At 39.5% G+C, this 15590-nt stretch overlaps 1 protein-coding gene across 1 annotated transcript; it reads right to left on the bottom strand.

The window, feature by feature from the left end:
* Positions 1–4322: 4322 nt before the first annotated feature.
* On the bottom strand, positions 4323–8566 carry LOC121981951 (beta-glucosidase BoGH3B-like). The gene is made up of 10 exons (XM_042534763.1): positions 8459–8566; positions 7334–7587; positions 7045–7249; positions 6518–6608; positions 6204–6349; positions 5689–5932; positions 5509–5613; positions 5238–5420; positions 4958–5159; positions 4323–4873 (listed from the first exon to the last, which is right to left on the bottom strand). The coding sequence occupies exons 2-10, from the start codon at positions 7551–7553 to the stop codon at positions 4386–4388; spliced, it is 1884 nt and encodes a 627-aa protein (XP_042390697.1). The 5' UTR covers positions 7554–7587; positions 8459–8566; the 3' UTR covers positions 4323–4385.
* Between the last annotated feature and the right edge of the window lie 7024 nt (positions 8567–15590).

Here is a 15590-nt window from a genome sequence, read left to right as displayed (position 1 = left end):
AACTTAAGTGGTTATCAATACAAGATAATTAAAAACATTATCAATCTCCTTCTCTGGCAAGGTTAGAGGTGGAGTAGTTCCTTACAGCAATTAGAAGGTCAAAATGAAATTACAGAAGTTCATACTAGTGTGTTATTAAACTAAGAGGACAAGACATCTATTTATAACATTCTGGTCGAAATGAAGTGGCACATCGGAGGTGCCTCAGTTTCGTCAAAGGCATCTCTAATGGATTGAGGTGCCTAATTCCCATCGAATGTGCCTAAGTTCTATCGGAGACACCTCAGTTGTACTGAGATTAATCCACACACAATGACTTTTTGTTGATCTAGCAACATTCGTGGTGGGCGCCACCGTTCAACTGACGTGGACTCCACTGCTTATCTTTGCAGCAATGGCTCTAAGTCATTGGAGGCACCTCAAGTAATCGAAGGTGCCTCAAGTTTCATAGTGTTCATCCGCGGCAATATCTTTACTGGGCATCTAAGGCGCCTCAAGATATCTAAGGCGCCTCGAGTCTTCAGAACATCTGGGTGCCTCCTGTCAATCAGAGGCACCACGGATGGTCAACTTTAGAGTTAATCATTCACTCATTCATACACTTGGGTGATGGATCTGCTATTCAGAGTTGAGTTCATTTGAACTCAACCTTGACCTTCTCCTCGAGAAGACTTCCTCTCAGCTTTTTATCCCTCGGATGCACCCCATGTATCCTTCGCGTTCAATTAGTGTACTCTTTCATAGCTCCTTGTCCCTTGGATACACTAAGTCCATCAGCTCTCTTCCCGTGCTATCCTTTTCATTCGATGCATCTTTTGTTCGACTTTTGTTCCTAAATCTTTGCACACTCAAACACAAGACATTAAACACATATGATCTAACTTAACTAAGGGTACTTACAATATTTACTAAGCTACTCGTGTCTATAAAACCCTAGACAAGTTGTAGTTAGCAATGGTGGCCTTGACGATTAAAGCATCTTCGTGAGAGACTTCTACTCCCTCTAGATCCTGAGGCCCAAAGTCAATCTGGAGGCCCTCTATCTGCATTCGGCTGGAGTTAACCCTATAACTTTCAAGTCACCAACCATGAGCCTTCCTTGCTCGGTGTGAATCCCCATTGTGGGTCATATTGAGATCCTATGTACATCTCCTGAGCGACATTACTTTGGTTTTCTTCTTAGCGAGAGGGCTTTGGATCCCTACTAGGTGGAGAGCTAGCTCGGTGCTCTTGCTAAGAGGAACATTGTTTTGCCGAGTGATTGGAGAGGGTGAATGTCGCGACGAACCATGTGCCAGATGCCCCTCAACTTGTAAGTGACTTGGGATGAAGGCTGATTCTGTGAGCGTTGATCAGCAGCTCGACGAAACTCCTGAGCATATTGTTTACATGCTTGAGTGGAATGAATCTTGGACTTATGGTAAGAGCAAAAAGTGGGTATCCACCGAGGAGGTTTGACAAATGACGTCCGAATGACCTCCACCGTTTACACCACTCTTTCTCCATGCACCAGGTGATGATGGTTCTGATGTTCTATATTGCGCAAGAGAAGTGGGGAGGGACCTTGTGTTCTGACTGAAATGAAGGGGGCATAACATTAACCTAGCATACTAAGCTTATTTTACATTGGCATATTTGACTGCTCGACCAACAAACTGTCAAAATTCGTAGGAGGCTTCTTCATCAAAGAAAGGAAGAAGTCTCCATCTATGAATGTCTAAGAGAAGGCACTCACCAACATTTTAGAAGTTGTCGAGGGAATATCCAATGCAACTTGGTTGAACCTTTTGTTGGGAGATCGGTGACCAGCTAGAAGGGGGGGGTTGAATGGGCGTGCCTCTAATTGATCGTTTCCTACGTATTTGTTAGTGCGTGAGTGGAAATACAATAATACAAACACAAATATGAATACGAAAGATAATCTAAAGACAAGAAGAGAAATGCAAACCAATACACGTCGATGTAATGTGGTTCGGAGATTAGGGCTTCTACTCCACGGCTATCCTTGAGATGGACGATCCCGATCCTTCGGTGGATTAGCCCCAGGCAAATTCCGACTATCTTAATTCGCTCCTTATGGGTGGAGAAACCTCACTACAGAACTCACCAAGACCTCTTAGATTGCACAAGCACTTGAGAATTATTGTGACAACTAATTAGGCTTTAACCAAATCTAATTTCATCACCTTGGCTGGTCATCTCAAGCTCCTTCTTATAGAGCTTGGAAGAAAACAACCCTGTTGTTTTACCTTTATCAGTCGACTGGTCTTTGCACCAGTCGATTGATGCCAGTCCAACGACTCTCTCGACGGTTCTCTATAAGTCAATTGCTACAGTGCACCAGTCAAGTGCTACAGTGCCCCCCTAGATTTTTCCCTAAGTATAATCTCTCATGCACTCGTATCCTCACGACTCACTTGACTCTTCTTTGTAATATTGACCTCTTGCCTTCAAGCCTACTTCCTTTGTCTCTCGTCCCTCGGATGCATCCAAGCCCACAGCTCATCCCCAATGTTATCCCTCGCGTATACCTCGAAGTCGCTTCCCTCGACCCCTGTCCTTGCTACCTTGTCCACGGTCACTCTAATACTTCATCTTTCACCGGACCCGAAGTCATCAAGCTGAGTCATATATGTATCTTGTAAACCTGCACACTCACATACACATATCAAATAACGAGGATAATCCTAGCTTAAACTCTTTACCCAAACACCAAAACATATGGTCACACGAATCATTGAAATTGCTCCAACACCGTTGAATGTATTCCTTCAATGTTTCCTTTGACCTTTGCAAAGAAAGCAATCTTGAAGTCTTCAAAACATAAGATGGACGATGGAGGGAGTCAGTTGAATCACCTTTCTGCTGAAGAGTGTTGTCAAAAACACTCGGTACTTAACACCATTAGTGTATTGATGCAATAGAATTCCATTTTCAAATTTGTAAAGGTGATCTTCCGAATTGATCATTCTCGTGTATTCTCTGATCTATGGTGGTTGGAAATGGTGAGGTAGCATGTCATCGAGAATCCCCTAAGAGAATGAAGTACTAGGGAAATCCCTTGACCTATCAATTGCAAGGGCTTTACCCTCTGAGTGTCTTGGGGAGAGGGAGGGGGGTGTATCTCCAACGAAGGATTCTTGAGACTGGTCGGATCTCACTAATACTTTTGCGGGTGTCAGGAACTTTCGACGATGAGGGATTTGCTATTCGTTGCTTTTGCATGACTTCTTTTACTTTGGCGGCTACCAATAAATCAAGGTCTTCTTGTGATAGAGTGATGATAGCGGGTCTTTCGATGTCATCCACCTTCACATTTCAGATCAAGCGTAACTTTTCACAGATGATGTCAAATTTGATCATGTCTGGAATTGGTGACGCTAGGCCACCGGTGAGCTAACTACTAAGTTGACTGGTAAAAGACTTTGAAACAACAACACTGTAGGATCATGAAAGAGAGAGGGAAAAAGGAGCATTATTAAGTAGGGTAAGGGTGCCCCGACATCACTACTTCGACGCTTAAGTCAGTGTAGTAGATGTGGAAGATGAACAATAGAGTAAATGCAATGTGTGTACCTAGAAAAGCCTCTTTGCCCCCGCGAGAGCGGACTCCTTTTATAATACCTTGGGATAGCAATCTTCCTTCATTAATTAGGCATTATGTCATAGTAAAATAAATAATAAATCTTAGTATATTTACTGTATTAGCCAATTCTATCGCCCATATCTTGTACCCATGTAATGATATCGTTCCATGTACCTTTGACATTCCACTCATAACATTTATTATAATGTTAGCCGATGAAACATGGAGCCCATTGGGCTTCTAAAGCCTGACCCATTGAAAGGAGTTGAGTAACGAGATATCCAATGAGACAGTACAAGATGTAAGAGAGCATAGTCCTTGGTTTTGGATGAGCTAGTCTAATTATATGTATGTTCATCTATAAGGAATTGAGGAGAGTCGAGCCTTTGGAATTGAGATAATCCGATCGGAAAGTGATTTTAGAGCTAGCCCGTCAGAGCCAAAAGTTAGAGGGAGTCCAGCCCTTGGGGTCTAACCGGAGAATAACTCTAGATGGCCGAGCGTGACACTGAAGCGAAGGGAACATAGCCCTCGGATGGGGGAGTTTAATCAGAAAATAACTCTGAGCTAATAGAACGGAGCATTGTAGGGAAGGGAGCATAACCCTGTAGGTCAGAAGAGTCCAACCAACCAATTGTCTTAAATGATCCGATCGGATAACCGCTCATGTTGACTCTACGGGCTTCGACCTCCATGCCACCGAACCGGCATTACCCGTCTCAATATACATTAAGGAAATGAAGCAATAAGCATCAAATTAATAATGCTGATAATTAATCTTTTCTACTGATCTAAAACTCTACATCCCCGGTCTTGGTTTCGTAGTCAGGCCAAAGCCGAATGGGAACAATGGATCGTAGTTCTTGTCGCCTACGTTCATGGGGAGTTGGTCCACGGTCCTGAACCAAGTGCGGGGTAGTTTCCCGGTGAAGCCGAAGTCGCCAAAGAGGACGTCGGCGACGCCTTGGCCCTCGGAGCCCGGCAGCCATGCAGCCACAAGTGCATCCATCGCCGGAACGTAAGGCTGGATGACGACCGGCCTGCCGGAGACGATGACTACGACGCATTTCACCACGCCGCAGACGGTCTCGATTGTGCTCGGTCCGGGCTCGGGAATGGTGAGGTCGAGGCTGTCGCCGGCAGTCTCGGCGTAGGGCGGCTCCCCGACGACCACAATGGCGTAGGAGAAGCTGTTGCTCTGCACGAATCCAACGTCGGGGTTCTGGGAGAAGATGATGCTGGTTGCTGGGTCCACAGTGGATCTAATGGCTTCCAGGATTGTGGTGCCTGCAAAGAATGTAAAGACTCAAGTTGACTGTCTTTAGAAGTGGAGATGGAATGAGGAGAATTAGTCTATTAATTTGGACTTACCGCCAGTGATTCTTCCACTGGCTCCTTGCCACTCGATCGTCCAACCACCACACTGGTAGCCCAAATTATCAGCATGACTTCCAGCAACGAGAATTTTTCCAGCTTTCTTAGGGAGAGGGAGCAATGGTTCATTAGCAGATTTGCCATTTTTTAAGAGCACGAGTGATTTCCTAACAGCCTCTCTTGCCAGCTCCCTGTGCTCCTGTATCAGTCAAAGTTGTTAGGGAAAAGAAAAACATTAGTGTTAACTCTAAATTAAGAAGCATATAATATATCCTACCTTTTTGCCAACTTGATCGACTAAGCTTAAATCAGGGAGAGGGTTTTCAAAGAGGCCCATAAGAAATTTGACCCTCAAGATCCTCCTTACGGCATCGTTAATTCGGCTCATGGGGATCACCTTGTTATTCACTAGAGTTGTCAGGGTGCTTGTGAACCCAGCATAATCAAAAGGAACCATCACCTGTGAAAAATTTGTATCACAAGTATTCAAATAAAATTTCTTCATTCTTTGCAAACTACAAGTTACAACCAGACATAAGAAAACTTACCATATCAATACCGGCATTGACCGACATTTGAACAGAATAGGTGTAATTTGCATCTGGAGGACTGGTAATCCGATCAATGCCTTGCCAATCTGAGATTACAAATCCCTGACCATAATTTTAGGTAGTAAGTAAAGAAAGTAATAAACAGCAAATTGACAATTGTTGCTGTTTGTATTCTACCTGAAAACCTAGTTTTCTTTTGAGGAAGTTTGTAACAAGGTGCCGGTTGGCGTGCATTTTAACTCCATTCCAACTTGAATAAGAAACCATGACCGTGGACACACCCTTCGTGATGGCATCATAGTAAGCAGGCATATGGATGCTGAGGAGCCCCGCAAGATCAATGATAGTATCGTTCTCATTAATGCCATTTTGTGTCCCACCATCGCCAGCGAAGTGCTTGGCACAAGCTGCTACATTGCTCCTGATACATGTTTCATTATGAGAACACTTGGAGAATCACTGAGTAATTGGAATGTCAATAAAGCACAATACATAGTGAGTGAGTGATTTTTTGTGGCTTGAAGTTGACATGCTGGTCACATTTAAAGATTTTTGCATAAGCAACCGATTCTGCAATCTCTTTATTTATGCTATATGATACCCTTGAAGTTCCACATTGTTCATACTTTGCAAGCAAGTTAATGATGGATATAAAATATGATATGGCTGTTGGTTAAACTTTGAGTGCTTACTTTCCAGAAACATAAGGATAGTATTTGGTGTAGTTTGCTGGGAGATCTCCCTGTAAACCAGGGATAATTTCGGTCATTGCTTGAACAACCTTGTGGTCCTCACTATAGCTCTCATAGCACCTGCCCCATCTTGGATCTCTACATACCTAAATTAAGAATCCCCATAAAACAATCAGAACAACAAATTACTACACATCTAGTCCAACAATGATAAATGCAGAAAATTAAAAATCTGAGGTTAAAATTTTAACAGAAACTCTGAAGATGACCTCCAGGAATGCAAAGAAAATATATGCATATATTGGCTTGCTTACCGCAATGCAAGGTGCAAAAATGTAAGGAATGCCTGTTGCTCTGACTTCAAGAGCAGTTGCTGCACCAATTCTTTTGACAAGATCAGGATCCCTGTAGACAATAGTTTAAGTTGATGTCAAACTCATAGAATCAAAGATTCGGATTACTTGTTTGCTTTGCATTGAATCATAATCAGTTTAAGTTGGCCTTATAGACTTGAAGCTTTCAAATGAAACATAGATTGGACAAATAGAAAAATTACATTAATAAAATCTGTAGTATCTTTGCATACTTTAATTTTAATGCAAGTAAATCTCAAAGTTCCTGTTTATTACAAGTTTGTGTTTTGACTAGACGATACTAAATAACAAAATTACATGTCCAAATCTTCCTGATAGACAACAAAAAATAACTTATAAGCAAATCACAAGCATGAATGAAACACATATAAACTTTCTTTTGTTTTTTGGAAAAAGCAAACTAATTTACAATAGTTTGAGTCCTGAATGAAACTATGCCAAAAAAAACATTTCTAGTGTATACTTGCCTTGTAGCTCCGAGACCAACATTGTGAGGGAATATAGTTGCATTGTATACATTGTTGTGGCCATGAACAGCATCAATTCCATAAATCATCGGAATTCCTAAGCGTGTCGACAGACAAGCATTCTGATATTGATTTATCATGTTCACCCAATCCCTAGCAGAGGCTTGAGGAGCAGGAACACTACCCCCGCCACTAAGAATGCTACCTATAAGACAAGCAATTCATTCAAAGACTTTTTTATATGATTACATAGCATATAATAGGCCAAAAAAAATCTGATAATACTTACCGACAAAGTACTCCTTCAAGGCTTGATCTGTTGCATTTTTTCGTTCTACTTGTGTCATTTGACCAATCTTTTCTGCAAGAGTCATACGGTTGAGTAGATCATTAACTCGAACCTCCGCAGGCTGATTAGGGTCTTTATACTGCATATATTCTGCTCGATTAGTTGATAACCAGAACATAAGGAACAAGATTGGAAACATTGGTGTTTTCCAGCATGCCATCCCCAGACCAATCAATGAACCTTTTTCTCAGCTCCTGTCAATAAATAAACCTGACCTTATAATTGACAATTGGCGTATTTATAGTAAAGGGCATAGCTAAAACATTAATGATGTGTATTCAACTTTCTGAATGAGAGGGACAAACTGAGATTATAGTCATGGATATCAGTTGTATCGAAAGCCATGGCTATCGATTATTAAAATCAGATAGATTGCAAGGACTAACTAGAACTACAATAAAGTACTTGCATGCATATTGCTTTAGGATGCCAAGAAGCAGAGAATAGACAAAGGGTTATAGATCAATATAAAGATCAAAGAACAGATATGCACGATACCAGTAATGTCAGGATAGGCAGATAACCAACCCAGGAAAAACAAAAAATAGGCAACAAGAATCGTAAAGTCTTCAGAGCGATTACACTTTTGTACAGCTTTCTGGATTGGTTGAGAAAGCATACATTCCAAATTCTTTTCTTGAAAAAGAGAAATCATTATTTGGCAGCGCGCAAATGAATCCCATTGCTTGCCAGTCAATCTGTCAGCAATATACGACTATAGTTGCTTTCAAGTTGAAGGGAAACAAAATTCATTTTGTTTAACACCAAATTAGATGAGCTATCAAGAAACGCACAATCGTTCGAGATTGTTCAATCTTCTAGGAAAACATGAAAAATATTAATCCTTTACCGCAAGGAACCAACTTCAACAAGCATAGAGCACCTACAATCCCTAAAAAGTCAAAATTTCACCAAAGGAAGCAGAAGAAAGGTGTAGAACGCAAATAATCTCACACAAAATAGAAAACCGCTGTTTTCTCATCCGAACTGCCTACTCACAAAAGACTAGAAGAAATGAGAAAAATGTCACTTTTGTTAAATGACAACGAGGAAAAAAGAACTCACGGTGCGTTGGAGGAAAGCGAAGCTTTTTAGCTGGTAGCGTCTTCTCTCCTCGGGCAGTGAGGGAGTGCATATAAATAGGAGTGAGGAAAGCGAGATCATAACGTTAAAATGGGATATTTGTTTAATTAGGATGCAAGGGGGTTTGGCGGAGGAAGACAGAGGAGCAAATGGGTGGGCCGCGAGGGTTTTGAATCGGCGCTGAGAGAGGCATTGTTCTGAACTTGACGTTGGTTGTGCATCCAGCGGCTATCGTGCTGGCTGGGATCAGGAATATAGCCGTTAAGGGGTAAATGTGACTGGTGTCGCACCTTCTGCACGTTGTCCACGCTGAGCTCCGTTGCGCCGTCTCTGTTGCCATGTGCACGGTCGGCACAGATCAGTGCTGTCTCATTTACGGCGCGCGTCTATTGGCCGAGAACAACTAAAAAAGAAGGTGGGCGAGGGATGAAGTTTGTGGCGGTGGACGGGTGGAGGAGGTAGTAGAGGAAGGGGCGACAATGAAACATAAGAGAACGAACGAGAGGCGATTGGGCAGCGAGGATAGCGAGGATGAGGAGCTTCCGGGATCATCGAGTTTTAACTTTAATTTCGCCGGAAACCAATTTGACGACTGCTCACATCTAAAAATTCAAATAAACTGAGTAAATGGATCAAATCAACTAAATTTTCAAATTCAATTTAATTTATTTAAAAATTTAGTTTTTTTAAATTGATTAATTTAATTAATTCAGTTTTGATTTAGTTTAAATTTTTTTTATTAGATTAGAATTAGACTGAATTTTTACACCAAATTAAATGTTTAGATCTTAAAATTTAGATCAACTAAATTTTTATTAAGTCAAATTTATCGAAAATTCAATTTAGATTATTTTATTTTTTAAATAAAAAATCCGTTAGATTCGATTTTTTTATTGAAAATATACTTTCTCCCTACAAATTTATAATTTGTACTTTTTTATTTTTTATTGGTAAGCCCATGGGCAATAATAAGCATAATCGATTGGTTGGAGCTGAATTTGACAAAAAAAAAACTCTCATCCCATAGTTAATTTGATGATGATTATAAATTAATCTATATGTAATTATTTTTTACTATAATAATCATAAATATAATCTAATCTGAATTAATAATAAATATTTTTTAATTTTTTTTATTTATCTCGGTCATTTCAAAATTAAACTGCCTCAATAGATAAAATTAAAAAAAAAAATCTTAAGTTTTTGCATCTACCAGATGTTTTAATAAATCATAAAGCCACAAAGTCTCTAACATATCAATTGTTGTAAAGTTGATAAGGAAAATATAATTTTTATTAATATTTAAATCACCTACTATATTTTTACATTTATCAAATTACATCTCTTGTTAAAAAATATTCATTTCGTACACGCGCTATCTGAGCCAAACACATGGGTTTTAAAAGCATTATTTATCTCTCTCTAATGCTCAGTTTCTTTAGGGGCGGATTCAAAAAATTTAAAAAAAAAAATTCTGCATAAAAAAACTTTTGGCTGTTTTTTTTTTTTCCAGAGAGGATGGATTAGTTATCGTCTTTATTATTTATTTATTATGAAATAATAGATAGATATATTTATAAATCCATCTATAGGTTAATTTTTAAATATTTTTTTATTTATTTAAATTGGACGGAAGCAAAATCCTTCCTTTTTAATCTTCAATTGCTCTAGCCACTAGTGCCATATCTATTTCCTCCTTGTCACCACCGACACTGTAGAAAGGGAAAAAGGGATAAAAATAGATATAAGAAACTTCACCCATCAGACAGCGGGCAATGCTCCGGCTGCCACGAGTAATCCGCAAAATCAAACGACTTGCAAGGCGCTATGTCGGTGTACTCAAACAATCCCTCATCGAAGGGCACTCCGCCTTCCTCCATCCTCTCCTCCTCTATTGGATCTCACACTCGAAACCTTCAACGTCAGAGGCTTTAGTAGAAACTCTAGATAAGGCAATCCTCAGGTGCCTCCGTTAAAAAAAAAAATCTATGTAAAAATAATGGTATTAAAAAATTGGCTGAGAAAATTAAAAATACATTTGATTTACATTTTCAGTTTTTTTTTAAAAAAAAAAGAGAGCATTTTTTAAATAAATAAAAACATGAAAAAGTCATTTTTCAAAAAATTAGAATATATGATTTTCTGAAAATAAAAATAAAAATACAAACAAACTAAACGCCTTAATTTTCGGCGATGAAATATCCAATAACCCAGCTTCGAACTCCTTGTGCTACTACTTGTGATCACTGGTGTTGTTCACAAAGGGAGGCCCTGCGCAGGAGTTCTCGCTAAGGGAAGGAGCCACTATTTTTTTTTTTTTCCTTTTATGGACCCAGCTACGACAAAGAATCCTTTCATTTCTCGATATGCATCTCAGAGTAAACAGAATATAAAATGCTAAAAATTTGTAAAACCTAATAATGGATTAAATATAGGACGAAATCAAGATTGAATGATATGGTGAGAGTCTCAATAATACAATGATTTTAATATGGATTGAATTTGATATGTGTATGAGTTTTGATCAAAACTTTCTTAATAATCTTAGACACATCCAAATCAACTTAAATCATAATTAATATACTGCTAGTAGTCTCCTAGTTTTATCATACCCTCAAACCTTAATTTCACAGCCTAGATAGAATATAGGTTTATAAAAATTTTAGCACAACTCATTACACTTAAGTCTATCATATTCACTTAAAAATATTAATAATGTATTTATAAAAATCTTGATTTTAACCACACTAACAATTTTAAAATTTGAATATTATACGATCATCAATAAATTTTGATTAAAATTCATTAATAACCTTAATTATATCATAATCAATTTAAATCAAGATCAATGAGCTAGCCTCCTAAATCTCACCATTCTCAAAATTCTAAATTCTAGACTTTGTAAGACCATCATAATGAGTTTAGAATTTAAGATTTAAGATTTAGATGTTCTTTTGGGTATAGGTTTATTCGAGGAATGAAATGATTTAGGTGTTGTTTAGGTCTAGGGTTTTTGACTTTTAAAATATTTAATGAATTTATATTTTATGTGCAATTATATTAAAGTTTAATTGTGAAGTACTCTAAGGGTATCTCATTGTCAACATGGCATGGGGTAGGAAGCTTTCTTCCATAGTAAGAAGGAACTCCTTTGTTTTAATGAAGGAGTTGACGGAACCGCTTGATATTTTTTTTTTATTAAAATAGTTTTTCTGATTAAAAAAAAGTGCGAGAACATTTATAAGAAATTGTAGGATCTATAGTGGAGAGATGTGTAAAAATTTTTACTTTTAACATGATACAGAGATAATAACAAAAATGCAGTTTAAAAACTTCCACCACTATGAGTGCTCTAAGAGAACTTGCTTAGAACTTGTCTTCCTATTTTTATGAGTCTTTTTGTTAGCATATAAATTTTAAAATATTTTTTTATAGAAATTGTAAATTAATAATTTAATTTTTAATTTGTTAGTATAGTTTAATTTACCATCGTCATAATTTTATCTATAATATAATCGCACTTACAATAATTTTATTAACACTTATAATATAATTTTAAAAAATTAAAATATACATAGTATTTAAAACTTAAGCACCTACACTAAATTCAGTGCCCCTTATAATATTCTTCTGGATGTTGATGTATTGATTAATATTCGGAGATATGTAAATATGGTAACAAAAGTTGATTATACACCTCCCGAGTTAATTATATTAATCCAGTTGTTTCTTAAAGTCTGTCTCCAGATTATATAAAAAAAGGATAAATCATCAAGTTAGTTTATAGTCTATTGTCAAATGATTAGGAGATAGAAAGAGTTGTTTTCCTGAGGATATGTGCCCATTGAGAATTTATCCCTATCCTATTATAATAAATCTGTCACCCTCTCACCAACTTAGTACTCGAGAAATGGAGATTTGTAAATATTGGTTGATATACATATTTCATATTGGCAAAAATTAAAAAGGAGGTACCTTATTCTTGGAATATTAAGATGATGCATCTTGTTAATTTTTTATCAAAAGACACTTATACATATAGTATCCACATTAATTTTCTTATCACTATATCTAAAATTTAGGATAAATAACTCACTTTATTAAATTTAGATAATCACTTTTCACTACACACTATATCAACTACCCTCAAATTTCCATCATCCTTAACTTTTTATTATTTTCTTCTTCTTTTTTATTTTTTTTATTATTATATTTATGAAATGAGTGGAAGAGAGAGATTGAAAAAATGAGTGAAAGGACAGAGATTAAAAAGAAATATTAATTTATTTTAGGATAGAGGTTTCATTTCCTAAATTTAGAGAATCACTATTCATCAAATATAAATTTAGGGAATGGATAAGGTAGCTGATGTAAAGTTTTTTTAACCATCCTATCCAAAATTTATGATAAAATTTTTAGATAGTGTAGCTGATATAAATGCTCTCATTACTCAACTATCATCCACTGTACTATTCTCATTATTTCTTTCACTCATATTTTTCGCTTAGATCCTGAACCGAGGCGTATTGTAATAGCTACGAACTCTCCGATTGTAGTAACTATAATTTCATAACTGTTACAATGTGAATATTAAGTAAGTATTGAGAGATGATAACTTTTTATTCGAGTTGAATCATGAGATATATAATATATCAAATTGAAACTCATAAAAAAATCTACATTTGTTATCAAATATAACTCGTAATGGCCTAGTCTTAGACAAAAAAAACGTTGTTCAAAATATTTTCAAAGACTTCGAAGAATTTTAGTCCGCTTTATTAAAATTATTTTTCATATTGTAAGAGTTATAAAATCGTCTGATGCGGATGTCGCCTAAGGGCTTAAGAGTGATTAGGGAAGGAGAGAAGGGTATTTTGGTCATTTTATTTTTTAGGGTTTAGAGGTTTTAAAGAGAAACATTGTTCATAGTAGAAAAGGGGCGAGGCGGTTCGTGCTTTCTTCCCCCGCCAAGCACAAGCACAGGAGGAGGGAGATCACTCGCGTGGCCTCCACCGTTCATCGAATCGGTTGGCGCCGCCTGAGCCCCTCTTCTTCTCTGTCGCCGCTACTTCTCACCCTCCCCTTCTTGACGATTTCTTCGCTGTTGCGAACGAAGCATTCTCGCCACCGCTCTTCCGTCTCCTCTCCTCCTGCCTTCTCGGCGCGGTCATCTCCAAGTGGCACTACCACCGCTTCACGCCGTGGACGCCACTCAGACTCATGAGGAGAGCGTTGCTGCCCCTTCCTCTCTCCTTTTTTTTTTCCTTCTCCATGCTGACATCGTCGAGGAGCAGCGCCTACCATCGCCTCCGCCTTTAGTGGCACCACCGCTAGCCCCGGCGATCTCCGAAACTGCCTCCGGCGGTCACTGGCACTTCCCGCCACCAGCGCCACCTCCAACGGCTATGGATGCTGCCTATCGCGGCTGTGGATGCCGTCTTCAGCTGCCAACGCCACTCCCGATGAGCCCCTTCGCTGCCCTCGTCATTCAACGATGGTTGTCGGCACCGACCGACGCTGGCACCTCCTTTTTGCCCGGCTGCCGCATCGTCTTCCCCCTTTCCAGCGTCGCCGCAGGATCCCGTAGCCATCACACGCCGTCGTAACCCTCCGGGCAATCACCGCCTGAGTGTTTATGCTTCATACTATTTATCTGAGTCTGCCTACGAGCCGATAGGGTGTTCGGCCTTCTTGCCACTATTGTATTCTGGCATGTGAGCCGGTAGAGTGTTCCGCCTTGGGGTCCTTGTTGTATTCCTGCCTTCATGCCTCTAATTCGGCCTGCGAGTCAGTACTGTAGTTAGATCGTGCGCCGTCTTGCGGACCCATATTGCATTCGACTCCGAGCCACTAGAGCCAGTTACTCACCGAGGGGGGGGGGACATTTATCTACTCTTCAAGGTTGCAACGATCCAATTAGTAGCACGACCGGCTCATCGATCCATCCGAAGGCGCCTCCCACCCCGAGGCCAGGAGATCGGGGTAACCCGGTCACTGGCTGTAGGTAGAGTTGACCGAGGACTTCTGACGACTTGATCAACACGGAAGATAGCTCACCATCTGGGTCATAGAGATGCGGTCAACATTCCAGACACGTCACACCGACAGATTCGTCTTCTCAGCTTCCCGACATGAACATAGTTGGCGCTGTCTGTGGGAACACACCTGATCTGGAACGTGAAGATGGACGATGCCAGAAAATGCTGCCATATTCATGACCTTGATGGGTTTCGACGAGTATATCATATTCTTCTCACTCCACGGGTATTCGGGAGTCGAGATGTTGAGTCAGATCCTCTGCTGATCGGCAGGTCAATTTTTTCGTTATATTCTCTTTCGGTCATAGAATCTATCATAGTTTTCCGAGCAAGGACTCCCCTGCCGATCGATCGAGCTTCTATCATACTAGAGCCACAGGCTCATTATTGAAGACTCCCGCATCGATCGGCCGGGATTGTATTTATGAAGATTCTGTTGGGACCTTAGATGGCTAGAGGGGGGGTGAATAGACTCTTTGAAAAACACTTAACACAAATTACTTCAAGAACTTTGTTAGCACAGCGGAATTAGAAAACTAAAACAAGAAAGCACAGCACACTAACTCAGAGATTTACGAGGTTCGGGGATAACTTGCCCCTACTCCTCGGCGTGTCCGTAAGGTGGACGAATCCTCTTGATCTTTCGGTAGATCACACCCCGGAAGCTATCCGGCTAAAGGATTCTCCTTCTCGGTGGAGTAACCTCTCCACAAAGTCTTTAACGAAATTAAGCACAAGACTTACAGTAGTGGCTCAAGTGAAATGATCAAAGGAAGCTCACAGCCACAATCAGCGAAGAACAAGCACACTGCTTCAATCTTCCAGAGAGTTTTTCTCCACAGTGTTTTTCACAGCAAGAGCACAAAAAGCATTATCCCGAGAGCCTCTCCTCTCCACCTTCATATGCCTCTCTGCTCTGTAACGGATCTCTGCCAAACCTGCAGCAAATCCCTGCAAATCCCTGCAACCGTCCACGACGTCGCCAATCACGCTTCTTCCTTGTCTGATTGTCTCAGCTCCCACCAATGGCATCCTCGTTTCCACTGGTACCTCTGAGCTTGAACCTATCAGCACAA

This window comes from Zingiber officinale, chromosome 5A (genome assembly GCF_018446385.1).
Source record: "Zingiber officinale cultivar Zhangliang chromosome 5A, Zo_v1.1, whole genome shotgun sequence".
NCBI classification, from domain to species: domain Eukaryota; kingdom Viridiplantae; phylum Streptophyta; class Magnoliopsida; order Zingiberales; family Zingiberaceae; genus Zingiber; species Zingiber officinale.
Note: the sequence above shows the minus strand (reverse complement) of the source record. Positions and strands in the feature narration are given on the sequence as shown.

Coding starts and splice junctions, on each gene's coding strand:
- LOC121981951 (XM_042534763.1), bottom strand. CDS start 7,553: ATGGCATGCTGGAAAACACCAATGTTTCCAATCTTGTTCCTTATGTTC. Junction 6,609..7,044: donor GTTGGTCTCGGAGCTACAAG/GCAAGTATACAC, acceptor TATTGTCTACAG/GGATCCTGATCTTGTCAAAA. Junction 6,350..6,517: donor TTTTTGCACCTTGCATTGCG/GTAAGCAAGCCA, acceptor TTCTTAATTTAG/GTATGTAGAGATCCAAGATG.